General features: G+C 41.7%; 1 protein-coding gene across 1 annotated transcript in view; it reads right to left on the minus strand.

Moving 5' to 3' along the window:
- The window catches only part of dnah9l (dynein, axonemal, heavy polypeptide 9 like), a 563,466-nt gene that overhangs the window by 237,784 nt on the left and 312,219 nt on the right, over positions 1 to 13,463 (minus strand). The window contains exons 52-54 of the mRNA XM_068036275.1: positions 8,925 to 9,118; positions 1,490 to 1,652; positions 1,283 to 1,406 (exon numbers count right to left, since the gene is read on the minus strand). Coding sequence (XP_067892376.1) covers positions 1,283 to 1,406; positions 1,490 to 1,652; positions 8,925 to 9,118 — 481 coding nt within the window. The remainder of the gene's footprint in view (positions 1 to 1,282; positions 1,407 to 1,489; positions 1,653 to 8,924; positions 9,119 to 13,463) is intronic.

The raw sequence follows: 13,463 nt of genomic DNA on the forward strand, positions 1-13,463 counted from the left end.
CACTTTAATATTTATTTACAGAGTTACACATTACAAGCATGCACCTCCTAACCCCACAACCACAGTTTCAGTCTATATCTATTTATCGGGATTCAATTGAATCCCCAGTTAATGCTCACCACCTGCATACAATTAAACACAATTAATATACAAGTAACAGTGACTCTTCTGAACACTTTGTAAACCCAGTTTGACGGTGCACTGGAGTTACATTCTATGCGGTGTCACATTCTAACGCCTCCTCCAGTCAGATCCCATAAAATCATCACTTAGTTAAGGACCAATTCTGGAATTATGCTATCTCTTTTGCATCACTGTGAAGAAAAACACTCATTAGTGATACAGAAGTGGTGGTATAACTATACGTCATTGTAGCTTTGATCAAGAATTAGACACAAAAGCCAATTGCCAGATGAAAGGTGAGAGCAGCTGCCTCAATATCAAGGCAACATTTGAGTATATTTTTAGTACTTATGCTTATTGGTGCCAAAAAATGGCTACCAGTACTAATCATAGTGTTGTTCAACCACTCATGAGTTTTCTTTAGATTTTCTTTTGGAACACCTGATTAAGAAAAGCACTTGAAATGGGTTTAAAATAGTTTGAATATATATAGCACTGTTTTTATGTCTGCTTCTTCTTCTTTGGCCTCCTTGTCTCGAGAGACAATGGGTAAGCGCCTGGAGGTGGTCAGTGGTTTGTGGAGCAATAGCTTGATTTGCATCCAGATATAACAAATGCATATAAATTAATGCAGAATAAAGCAACAACAAAGAAAACCCTTCTGGTGTGGTAAAGACCCCACTGATTCAATACATACATATTTATGACGAAAACAGTTGCACTACTTTTTCCTATATAAAGCTATACTTACAACTGTAATGTCTCAAAATTTATCAGAGAAAATAAACTCCTAAAACTTGTCTCTGAAATCTTTTAATAAGGTTTGCGCATTAGCTATGCTAAAATATTGTAAAGATCTTTCTTGAATGCATTCAGCATTTATTGATTGCAGCAAATTATGTTTGGTTTGCATGCTTTAGGAGGGTCACAAAAGGTGAGGTAATGGATGTTGTATAACTAGTCTTTATGGCCGACCCGTCACCTCTACTGATGAAGCCTATTCAGTAATCCAATGACCTCTGCTCATTTTAAATATCATATGTCTGAACTGTTCTAAGGATGAATATTCCTGTCAAACTCTTTATGCAGAAATTTGTGGTGCTATTACCAGAAAGTATCAAACTGAATTACTTACATTTAAATTAAAATGATCTATTACCTGAAGCCAACATGTCATTAATTAGAACAAGGAATCGTTCATCTGGTATTTGAGCATCTGTATGAAGGAATACTGTGCCAATGTTCTTCACTCCAACTTTAATGTATAAAGCAGCAATGTCACTCTGTGTAATCATTAAGATAAAAAAGTAGTAAGGAACTCATAAGTCAAAACATAGTTGCCTTGTTTAGTAATCAGAATTCTTACCCTGAGATCGGGAATGCCATAGTTTTTGCGTAGTGTAATCTGAAACACCTCCAACGAGCTGAGAAATGCAGCCAAACGACACAAGCTTTGTTTGCCACTTCCTCCAACACCAACTAAAAGGGCGTTGCCTCGTGGAGCCTCCAAAATACGACTTATACGACAGCTGTGCCAATTAAAAATTACTTTCTTAGAAAAAAATATTTTTTAGTCAAGCATGTAATGCATGTCTAAAATTGTAACATCAGCTCAAATTTAAACACTTTCCCTGGTCAGCAGTAATGGAAACTTCTTATGTTACCAGAAAAACATATTTCACTAAATATTGTTGGTCATGGCATTACTACAATTCATAAAAGTGGTGAATTAAGTTATCTTCTCATACATCCATAATATAGAATGCACCTATAATTAGCCACTGAACTGACAAATATAGTTGGAAAAAAATTAACTCCAAAAGTAGATAAATTCATCTCAAACCTAAATGGAAGAACCAGGAATTATTATGACTGGCAGGACTGGCATTTATTGCTCATCCCTAGAGGTGTTGGTGGTGGGCCTTCTTCTTGAACCTCTGCACATAGCAGTTTGATTCAACGGAGTGGTATCCTAAGCCATTTCAGAGAGCAGTTAAGAGTCAACCACATTGATGTGGATTGGAGTCCCATTTAGGACAGATCGAGTAAGTTCAGCAGACCTTCTTCCCCAATGACCATTAGTGAACTTATTGGGTTTGTATGACAAATTGAAAGCTTCATGGTCATTTTTTATTGATTTTACAAAAACTGAATTCAAATCCTCAAACTGCTATGGTGAGATTGAACTCATGTTCTCTTGATTGTTGGTTCAGGTCTCCAAGTTACTAGTCCAGTATCATAATGATCAATTATTGTATCCATGATTTTAAAGCAGTATTTTCCTCTCAGAGTTTAGATGAGATGGTTAACGATTACATAGGTTTATCAACTGATAACTTAAAGGAATACATTATTCTATAGATATATATATGGTACAGCCAGAAAATATTAAGGCCCAGAAATTGCATCACTCCCAAATCAGGGTTTCATCCGGGTACAATGCATGCTGCACATTCCTGATGTGGCCAACAGCATGACCACAGCAAACTGATTTGATGGCTTCATTAGTATAGTACCAACATGCTTCGGGCACAGGTTGAGGACCCAAAGACAAATCAGCAACGGTGAGGTGGTCAGGGGGGGTGGGACAGTCACAAAATGGGCCAAGTGGATACTGACCAAGGGCTAGTGAGTCTGGAAAGGAAGCGACTGATGGCCTACCGTGCTCTGCAGGTTTAATGTGGAGCCAAGAGAACCTTCTAAATATATATGTGGTGGGCTCTATTGGTCTCTTTTAAGGACTATTGGTTAGACTGCATATAAACCAAATAGTCTTGAATGCAGCAGGCCAGGTCCCTTATTAGCATATTTAAGGGCCTAATGTCTGTTTTAGGTGGTTCGCAAGGTTGCCTCTACAGTGTCCGAACCATTATCATATTGGATGCACTTCTGAGATGGAGGTTGGCCACTGAGTTGGACCTCTTTGGACATCGTTTCCATTCAGAAACCACTATTTCAGCCCCAATGTATTTGGTACAATTTTTAGGAAGATTCTTTCCTACCAAAACATAGTTTCACTACAATGGATATTTATCCTGTGTTATTCCATTTTAACTGACAAGAAAACCTATCTACTTTTAGACTTTTTTTGTACAAACCTAATGGCTTACAAGCTTTTCTCCTGTTCCAGAAGACGATGATAATTAAACTGAGTGAATTCAGTTATCATTTACAAAAGATATTAAACCATCTAAATAGAATTTTCTTATTAAATGAAATGCTGAAGATCAATTATTCCATTCTACTTCATCAGTCAGCAACAGAATATGGACAAGAATTTCACCAATACTGTTTAAAAGTCTGATAGGTGGAAAATGTTATGCAGAAGATTTCACAGCAGCATATATTTCCAGTGTTCAGCTGTCAATTTCAGGAATGCAAAACTAACCAATTAGAAAATAAAATTCTGCTTAAGCTAATTTAGTCTAAAATATAATTTTATATTCAGTTTTGAAAGAAGTGTAAATATACAGAAAGAGCAGTTACTTTACATAAAAGACCCAGGGAAGTATGGAACATAGTAGTTGTTTTACTGGACTAGTAATCCAGAGGCCTGGACTAATAATCCAGAGTCATGAGTTCAAATCCCACCACAGTAGCTGGGGAATTTAAATTCAGACATGGTGCTTGAGAATTTCAGCACAATCTGGCCCCTCAATACACTGAGGCATAAATATGGTCCAAAAAAAAAGAAACTGTATAACAAGAATTTCCAATGTCATCCAATTGAAGTGCTGTTCTAAGTGCTAATGAGTTTCTAATGATGGATTGCCATTCAGTATGATCTACAACAACATCTTGAACCCGTCTCAAAAGGTTTGCGTGGTGAGGATGGATTAATTCTGTGAAGCTCTGTGAAGGCTCATCAACACCCAAGCAAGCAACCGTAAGTTCCATGTCTAGCTTGGTGACAAGACCAGCTAAACACGGACAGTCAACTATGGTCTGCCACAGGGGTCGCTGCTCACGTTGGCCTTCCTCAATATCTATATGGCGGGAATGCTCTGCACCAAATCCCAGAAGTTCATCTATGCCGATTGGATAGCACTGCTGATGCAGGCATGGATGCTAGAGAAAGTGAGTAGGATGCTCACAAGTGACCTGGGCCTACTTGAATGCTACTTCTGGACCTGGCATCGCTGGCCCAATCCAGAGAAGACAGATATGTTGTGTTTCATCTGAACAACAACGCCAACGGTAAAGAACTTAACATTTCCTTCTACAGAAGGCAACTTACTCACATAAGTTAGAGTAGGCCATTTGGCCCTTTGAGTCAGTTCCACCATTCAATAAGATCATGGGTGACCTATTACCTCAACCCCACCTTCCTGCACTATCTCCACATCCCTTAATATCCAAAAATCTTAAACCTCTGTCTTGAGTATATTTATTGACTGAGCAGCCACAGCTCTCTGGGGGAGAGAATTTTCAAAGATTCACAACCCTTTGAGTGAAGAAATTTCTTTTCATCTCAGACCTCAATAGGCAACCCCTTATTCTGAGACTGTGACCTCATGTTCTAGATTCTACAGCCAGGGAAACATTTTTTCTGCATCTACCCTATCTAACCCCTTTAGAATTTTACATGTTTCTATCAGATCATCTGTTATTCTAAATTCCAGGGTATATAGGCCCAGTGTATTCAAAGGACAATCCCCTCATCCCAGGAACCAGTCTAGTGAACCTTTGTTGCACTCCCTCAAGAGCAAGTATGTTCTTCCTTAGGTAAAGAAACCAAAACTGCAGAATACTCCAGGTGTGGCTTCACCAACGCCATGTATAATTGTCATGGTAGACCCCCCACCTGCCAAGAATAAGGCACATTAATTTTGTCATGATCATTGATTTTAAACTGTTACTGGAGTGAGGGGAGGACTTGTTGAACAGATCAGCCGTGGCTGGAAAAGACATTTGCATATTAACAGATGGTATTTGGAAGGACAAAGCAGCCATTCCCTGACATTCAACCCACAATGGACTTTTGATCAACAGACGTTGAAGGTGGGGGAGCTTGCATTCCAGGCTGACTGCCACGATGGCCAAATACACAAATGGACATTGTCAAACTGGACGATATAGATGGGCTGGCAAGATTGACGGAGCAGTGGCAAATAGAATTTAATCCTGAGAAGTGTGAGGTGATGCATTTTGGGAGGACGAAGAAGGCAAGGGAATATACAATGGATGGTAGGCCCCAAGGAAGTACAGAGGGTCATATGGACCTTGGTGTATTTGTCCATAGATCACTGAAGGCGGCAGCACAGGTAGATAAGGTGGTTAGGAAGGCATATGGGATATTTGCTTTTATTAGCCGAGGCATAGAATATAAGAGCATGGAGGTTATGATGGAGCTATATAAAACGTTAGTTAGGCCACAACTGGAGTACTGTGTACAGTTCTGGGAGCCACACTATAGGAAGGATGTGATTGCACTGGAGAGGGTGCAGAGGAGATTCACCAGGATGTTGCCTGGGCTGGAGCATTTCAGCCATGAAGAGAGACTGGATAGACTAGGGTTGTTTTCCTTAGAGTAGAGAAGGTTAGGGGGGACCTGATTGAGGTATACAAAATTATGAGGGGCATTGATAGGATAGATAGGAAGAATCCTTTTCCCTTAGCGGAGGGGTCAATAACCAGGGGGCATAGATTTAAGGTAAGGGGCAGGAGGTTTAAAGGGGATTTGAGGAAAATGTTTTTCACCCAGAGGGTGGTTGGAATCTGGAAAACACTGCCTGAACGGATGGTAGAGGCAGGAACCTTCACAACATTTAAGAAGTATTTAGATGAGCACTTGAAACGCCATAGCATACAAGGCTACAGGCCAAGTGCTGGAAAATGGGATTAGAATAGATAGGCGCTTGATGGCCAGCACAGACACAATGGGCCGAAGGGCCTGTTTCTGTGCTGTATAACCCTATGACTCTACCCAGCTAGTCACATGACTAACCTGCTGGGCAACCTGAGTTTTTTGAATTTGTACAAACATTTTGGGCAGAAAGCAGTTTGCTCCTGGAGTGAGAAGATCTCTTCTCCCTGCTCCCATCTCTTTCTCACAAGCCTCTGAATCCACTGAAGATACATGAACCCCAAGAGAGAAAAGTCTCCTACAGCGAACGGGGTTTAAGAAGAATACTGGGCCCCAACAAAAAGCAAGATCTACTTACAATCAAGGACTCTACAGTGAGCTCAAAGAACTATAACAACAACTCTTCAAATATTGTCTCAAACCTTTCCACTTTATTTTTCTTCAGCTCTTTTCTGTCTCTATCTGCATATGTGTATCGCGTATGCATGCTCACGTGGGGTGCGGCATGTATCCAAAGGTGTTAATTGAATTCAAGTTTAAGTTTAATAAATTTCAACTTTTCTTCTTTAAACCTAAAAAAGCATGTTTGTGCTGGTTTCTTTGACTTATAATTGGAAAGCGATGAACAAGGATTCACCACGGGGGAGCTAAAAACATGCCGTGTTTAAAGTTAAACCTTGTTACAGTAAGACCAGGTGAAGGCTGAAAGAGAACCCTAGACACCTTTCTCATCTGGTCGTAACAATAATTGTAGCAAGACTTCTTTACTCTTATATTTCAATCCCTTTATAACAAAAGCTAACATACCATTTGCCTTGCTAATTGATTGTTGTAGCTGCATGTTAACTTTCTGTGATTCATGTACAATCCCATCCAAAATACCTGGGAGTCACTCTGAACAGCCTCATCACATCAACACCAGCCAAAAACCAAAACACTAGGTTGAACCTGGTCTAAAAACTCACTGGAATGTCACAAGGAGAGCATAGCCAGTACACTTCACACTGCAACAGTGGCCCTAGTCTACTCTGCTCTGCCTCATGGCCCTGCAACCGCCAAACAAAGATCATGGTCGTGCAGCTAATTGTTGCCATGAGGATGGTGTCAGTGATGTTTAATCCACTCCAACTGAGTGGCTTCTGGTGCAGTCCCCTGTTGCCACTCCTGCCATTTGCCGCGACATCATCGAGCTGCATGAGATGGAAAAGCTCATGTGCAACACTGACCTTCCCATTTACAAAGACTCGAAAAACCCACCACAAATGTGCTTAAAAATTATGCAGACCATTATGGGAAACAGCAGCTAATACTCATGCAGCTTGTATCAATGATTATCCAGAGAGACAGAATCTTGGGATGCATACAGCATAAAAAACCACCACCTCATCATTGACCCAACAGGAGACAGGGCATGAGATGTGCTTTTTTGCCAGATCACATGAAACAATTTGTGCCACAATACGTTTCGTGGTGTTCCACAAATAAAAACAGCTTGTATTTAAATAGCACCTGTAAAGTAATAAAACATTCCAAAATTTGACACTGAACCACAAAAGGAGATACTAGGACAGATGACTAAAAGCTTGGTCAAAAAGGTAGGCTTGATAGAGCTTCTTTAAGGAGGAAAGAGAGATAGAGAGCCAGAGGGATTTAAGGAGGAAATTCCAGAGCTTAGGCCCTTGGCAGCTGAATGTACGGCCACTGATGGTGGAGTGATTAAAATTGGCGATACTCAAGAGGCCAGAATTAGAGGATTGCAGATATCTGAGGGTAATGAGGCTGGAGGAGATTACAGGGATAGGGAGGGGCAAGCCATGGAGGGATCTGAAAACAAGCATGAGAATTTTAAAATCAAGGTGTTGCCCTACCAGGAGCTAATGTAGGTTAATGAGCACAGGGGTGATGGGTGAATGGGATTTTGTGCAGGTAAGGACACAGGCATCAGAGTTTTGGATGGCCTCATGGTTTATGGAAGGTAAAATGTTGGAGACCAGACAGGGGTGCATTAGAATGGTCAAGTCTAGAAGTAACAAAGGCATGAATGAGGATTATGGCAGCAGATGAGCTGAGGCACTGGCAGAGTCAGGCAATGTTGCAGAGATGGAAATTTCTGCTCATCTAGTACTGGATGTTGGACAAGCGGGCTGATAATTTAGAGACAGTGGAGGAGTAAAGAGCTGTGGTGGTGAGGTAGAGCTGGGTGTCAGTGTATGTGAAAACTGACGCACTGTTGTCAGATCATGTTGCTGAGGGGCAGCATGTAAATGAGAAATAAGAGGGGGCTAAGGATAGATCCTTGGGGCACACCAGAGGGAATGGTGTGGGAACGGGAAGAGAAACCATTGCTGGTGAATCTTCAGTTACGATTAGATAGAGAAGAATGGAACCAGGTGAGGGCAGTCCCAGCCAGTTGGAGGGGCTTTGGAGGAGGATGGTGTGGTCAACTGTGTCAATAGCTGCAGACAGGTTGAGAATGATCAGGGTTAGTTAATCTTTGTCACAGTCACACAGGACATCATTTGGTGACGTTGATAAGAGCCCTTTCAGTACTGTGGCAAGGTTAAACCTGACTGGAGGGATTGAAATGTGGAGTTCTGAGAATGATGGGCATGGATTTGGGAGGTGCCAACATGCTCAAGGACTTTGGAGAGGAAAGGGAGGTTAGAGATGGGGTGGAAGTTTGCAAGCACAGAGGGACCATGGGTTGTTTTTCTTTGGAGAGCAGGTGAGAGGGTGCCAGGTTTGAAGGAGAGAAAGACAGTACCTGAAGAGAGAGAACCGTTAACAATATCGGCTGACATGGGAGCCAGAAAAAAAAGCTGCATGGTCAGCAGTTTAATGGGAATAGGGTCGAGAGAACAGGAGATGCATCTTGTGGCCAAGATGAGTTGGAGAGGGCATGAGGGGAGATAGGAGAGAAACTAGAGAATTATGCAAGATGGTAATAATAATGCTATAAATGGTAAGAATCTTTTCTATAGTTCAGCATACTTACATATGCTGCATGGCTTCTTTGAATAGGACAAGGTTCATTACTGCATGCAGTTCATTGTAATGTTCCAGGGCATCTGTAAGAATTCTACGTAGCTTTTTCCAATCAGTTACAGGCAAATATCGAGGTTCTCCAACACCTTGAGCAAAGTGGCAGTAAATCAATGGCTTTTCGGTAAAAATATGTTCATCAATAACCTAAAGCCAAAATAATAACATAAATTAGTGGCATTCACACAAGATTAAGCTGTTCAAACATTAGCTTTACACTCTGATCATATTAGATATGTGCTCAGCAAATAGATTTATAAAGTAGATGAATGATTAACATTACCATCTGATTTCCTTCATTGAAAGTAAACATTAAACATGGTTTTAACTGAAGATACATTTCTGAATATTGCATGCAACAAAAAAAATCTGAGGACAAAATACTTTAGCTAAGAAGATAGACTCAAGATTCATTAAATTATAAATTATTCTCAATTTAATGATAATATTAGTTGTTTTCTCATGTATCATGAATTTATATGGATCAGACTATTACCTCTCACCAGTGCTGCTGGTGGCCAATGCTCAGTGTATCATCACAAGCGGCTTTCTGGCAACATCTTCATATGTTTTGTGGTTGCTCCCCAGCAATATTTTGAGAATATACAAATACTGAACCGTTATATATAATAACACATTCTAACATATAATAATAGCCGATCACCTGTGACACCATCAAGGTGAGTTGGACATTACACTGTTGTGTAAGGACAGGAGCATGATACTATATAATGGACATGTATATTAAAAGGCATTGTTTCTAGCAGTCTGTTAGTTCACACCTTTCATAGGCATCACACTGGAAAGTATCATACCTCTGTAGGCTACTGCTGACTGGCTTAAATAAGGACATATCTCCTTAAAACCTTTTAAATGGTTAATTAACCGAATGTGAACAAATCAAAAGCACTTAACAATTCAGTTGGTAAGTACCAAAAAAGAATAAGTAAGCAAACAAATTGCTTATTTTTTTTAAACTAGGAAGCAGCAGGAAGTGACCAATCAAATCAATTTGGACCACTTGAATTATTGTTCCTTTGTTGCCCATTTCATTGGCAAATGTCCTGGTTCCTCCTGACTGCCTACTGTCCATGTCAATCACAGCAAGCTACTCCTCTGTTCATAAGAACATAAGAACTAGGAGCAGGAGTAGGCAATTCAGCCCCTCGAGCCTGCTCTGACATTCAATACTATCATGGCTGATCTCATCTCAGCCTCAACTCCACTTTCCTGCTCGTTCTCCATAACCCTTCAACCCATTACTAATTAAAAATCTGTCTATCTCCTTCTTAAATTTACTCAATGTCCCAGCATCCACCGCACTCTGGGGTAGTGAATTCCACAGACTCACGACCCTTTGAGAGAAGTAATTTCTCTTCATCTCTGTTTTAAATCTGCTACCCCTTATCCTAAAACTATGACCTCTCGTTCTAGATTGCTCCACCAGAGGAAACATCCTCTCTACGTCTACTTTGTCAATCCCCTTAATCATTTTATATACCTCAATTAGATCTCCTCTCATTCTTCTGAACTCTAGAGGGTAAAGGCCTAAACTGCTCAATCTCTCTTCATAAGACAAACCGCTCATCTCTGGAATCAATCTAGTGAACCTCCTCTGAACTGCCTCCAATGCAACTTCATCCCTCTTCAAATAATGTATGCAATACTCCAGGTGCAGTCCCACTAATGCCTCGTACAGTTGCAGCAACACTTCCCTACTTTTATACTTTTTCATGCACTGCAGATCAGGTAATCGGAACACATCCATCTTTGCTGAATTCCGATGTCCTGACCTGCTTTACATGCTTCCTTCATTGGCCCATCTGGGTGGTCTTAGATCCACCATTGCCCACCTGGATTAATTCAAAGTCTGGTTAGTCCCATCTGGAGTCATTTCTGGTCCTCCCCCACCCCACTTAGAGTCCCTTAACTAACTTGCCATTGAAATCAATGGAGAGTAAAATTGGATAGGGCGTAAAGTGGGTGTCAGATTTGAATTTGCCTCATTTCCACCAAGTGGGTTCTTTTAAAATCAGGGCTTTTGGGTCTATTTCAACTGAAGCAGGAAGATAAAAAGAAAATTTAACAAAGGATCTTAAAATAATGAAGGGTTTCAATAGGGTGGAAAGGGAAAGACCAGTTGAGAGTCAGTGCCAAATTAAAATTGGCATTAAGAGAGTGAGAAGACAGGTTCAGAGGAATTTCTTTATGCAGAGAGTTGGAGCACGGAATGCTGTGCTGCAGACAATAGTTGAGGCAAAAATCATTGTATCTTTTAAGTAAGAAGTCAAAAAATATTTGAGATCGATGTAGAGGGAGAAACAGACCTTAAGGAGAGAGTAGACCAGTATGAAATATGTGGGATTACTCTAGCAAAAAGCTGGCACAAGCATGAAGCATGAAGGACCACAAGCATGCTGTAAACTCCAATGGTTCCAAAAGCAATATCCTCGAGAGATCTGATCAGGTAAAAATTGATTTGGCTTTTGGAAGATGGGGTAGATATGCACAAGTATCCCTTTTTGCAAAATGTTTTTAATATGTTTATTCTGTCATATTTTTAATTTCTAGATGTATAAACTGGGCTGAATAGAAGAGCAACATAGCCACTGAAATTTTGAAACAAATTGTTTTTGTGATGATTTCCATTTGTTCATCTGCCTGTCTTTTAGTTATTTTTGACTGATTGAGTCAAATGCCATGTTGACAGAAAAAGACCCAGGATGTATTGCTGTACAGAGGCTTTTAGATAGAGACTTTTGAGATATGGGGCAGGATTTTGGGTTTTAGGTCGGGACCCCGATGTCAGAGTAAATAGGGGTCAGGACCTCTCACAGTGTGGAAAATCCAGCAGTTATTTTCCCTGAAATGGCCAATAAGTGGCTAGAGGGCAGGCATGTCGATCAAAGCTGGAGGGCCAATAGGAGGCCCTCCAGCTCAGAAGGAGCAACAGCCTGCAGTTCAGGTAAGCGAGAGAGAGGGGGCCTCCATATTGAGGTTCTCTCACCAACTTTTAAAAGTTTAAACTTTAAAATTGGCCTCAGCAGCTGGGCCACCATCGTGGAGGGGGGAAGGGTCTCAAAGTCTGTCTGAAGCACTGGCACCCTCCCACTCCAGTCTGCCACCGGCAGGCTGCCTCGAGGCAGCTGGCTGAGGCCCTGAAACCACGGTGGGCCCACAGACTGACTGGAAAATTCCAGTTGACCTCTGTAAATGGTCAAGTAAGGCCAATCAATTCTCCCCAATTGGCTACTTGCCATTTGCAGATAGGTAGCCCTTCCAGCCCCCATCCTGCCTTAGGGAAAATGGCCCAAGGGTGGAATGGTGCTGGCAAAACGGCATACCAGCTGGCAACATGAATTTTCACCCCCGCCCACCTCTGGGGGCGAAAATTCAACCCATGCTATCTATGGATGCATGCTAGACACAAGGGGCTGGAATTTATTTGCGAAAAAATGCGCCGCCATGCCACTGCGGCTCATTATAATATGCAGGGCGGAGGACCCCCAATCACATGGTGAGGGTGGCCTCAGCGATGCCATCAACAGCGTCGCCTGTTTCTGCACAGGCGCTGGTGCCATTTTTAACGGGCTGCCAAGCCTGCATTGACAGATCAAAGTTGACCCTGTTCCCCTCTACTGCAACAAAAAAAGTTTGATCCACCCCCTAACTACACCAGAAAAGCCCTAATTACCCCTTTTCCATCCCAAATGCACTAAGTGCGGAGTTGACCTCTTTCACCCACCCCCCACTGACCTAAGTGCAGAGTTCAACTCTTCCGCCCTCCCCCCACTACACTGACAATGCAGAGTTGACCCCTTCCCCCCCGACCGACTTTACAACAAATGCAGAGTTTCCCCCTTCCACACCTTGGTGGTGCCAGCTTTCCCTGGACGGGAAAGTGAAGGCTCGGGAGTGCTGCACATCACTCAGAGGATCTGGAACTGCCAGTAAGATCGCTCCGGCTTCCATTTAAATGTATTTGAATAGCTGATTTTAATATTGAAATCCGGGTCCCACCGCGGAGCGGCGGATGTGCTGACACAGGGCTTCCCGAGAGCCAGGAAGCTCGGGCCCTGCATTCCCGGCTTCGGGCTCCGTGGCGGGCTGCTGCCGCTCCAATCTTCCTGCCACGGAGCCCAACGCTGGGAGCTCAACAAAATCCAGCCCAAGACTTCTGATTATATAGGTGGTTAATTTTCCATGGTACAGATCACAATTTTTTTTTAAATCAAGCAAATGAAGAAATAAATACATTTATGGAATTTATCGATTTACTTAGGTCAGCCCCTCAACTACAGGTAAATAAATCTATGTCCCTCAACATTAAAAAAATTAAGCTCATCTACTCTAGTTAAGCAAATAAAATATATCCGTGTCCCTCACCTGCCCAAGTTACACAGAAAAATCTGTGTCCTTCACTAACAAGTCTCAGATTGCCTGCTTTGCATTGACACTGCAGCCTATGAACTGAAAGACCACTGCAAAATGG

The sequence above is a fragment of the Heterodontus francisci genome, chromosome 7, assembly GCF_036365525.1.
Source record: "Heterodontus francisci isolate sHetFra1 chromosome 7, sHetFra1.hap1, whole genome shotgun sequence".
Taxonomy (NCBI): domain Eukaryota; kingdom Metazoa; phylum Chordata; class Chondrichthyes; order Heterodontiformes; family Heterodontidae; genus Heterodontus; species Heterodontus francisci.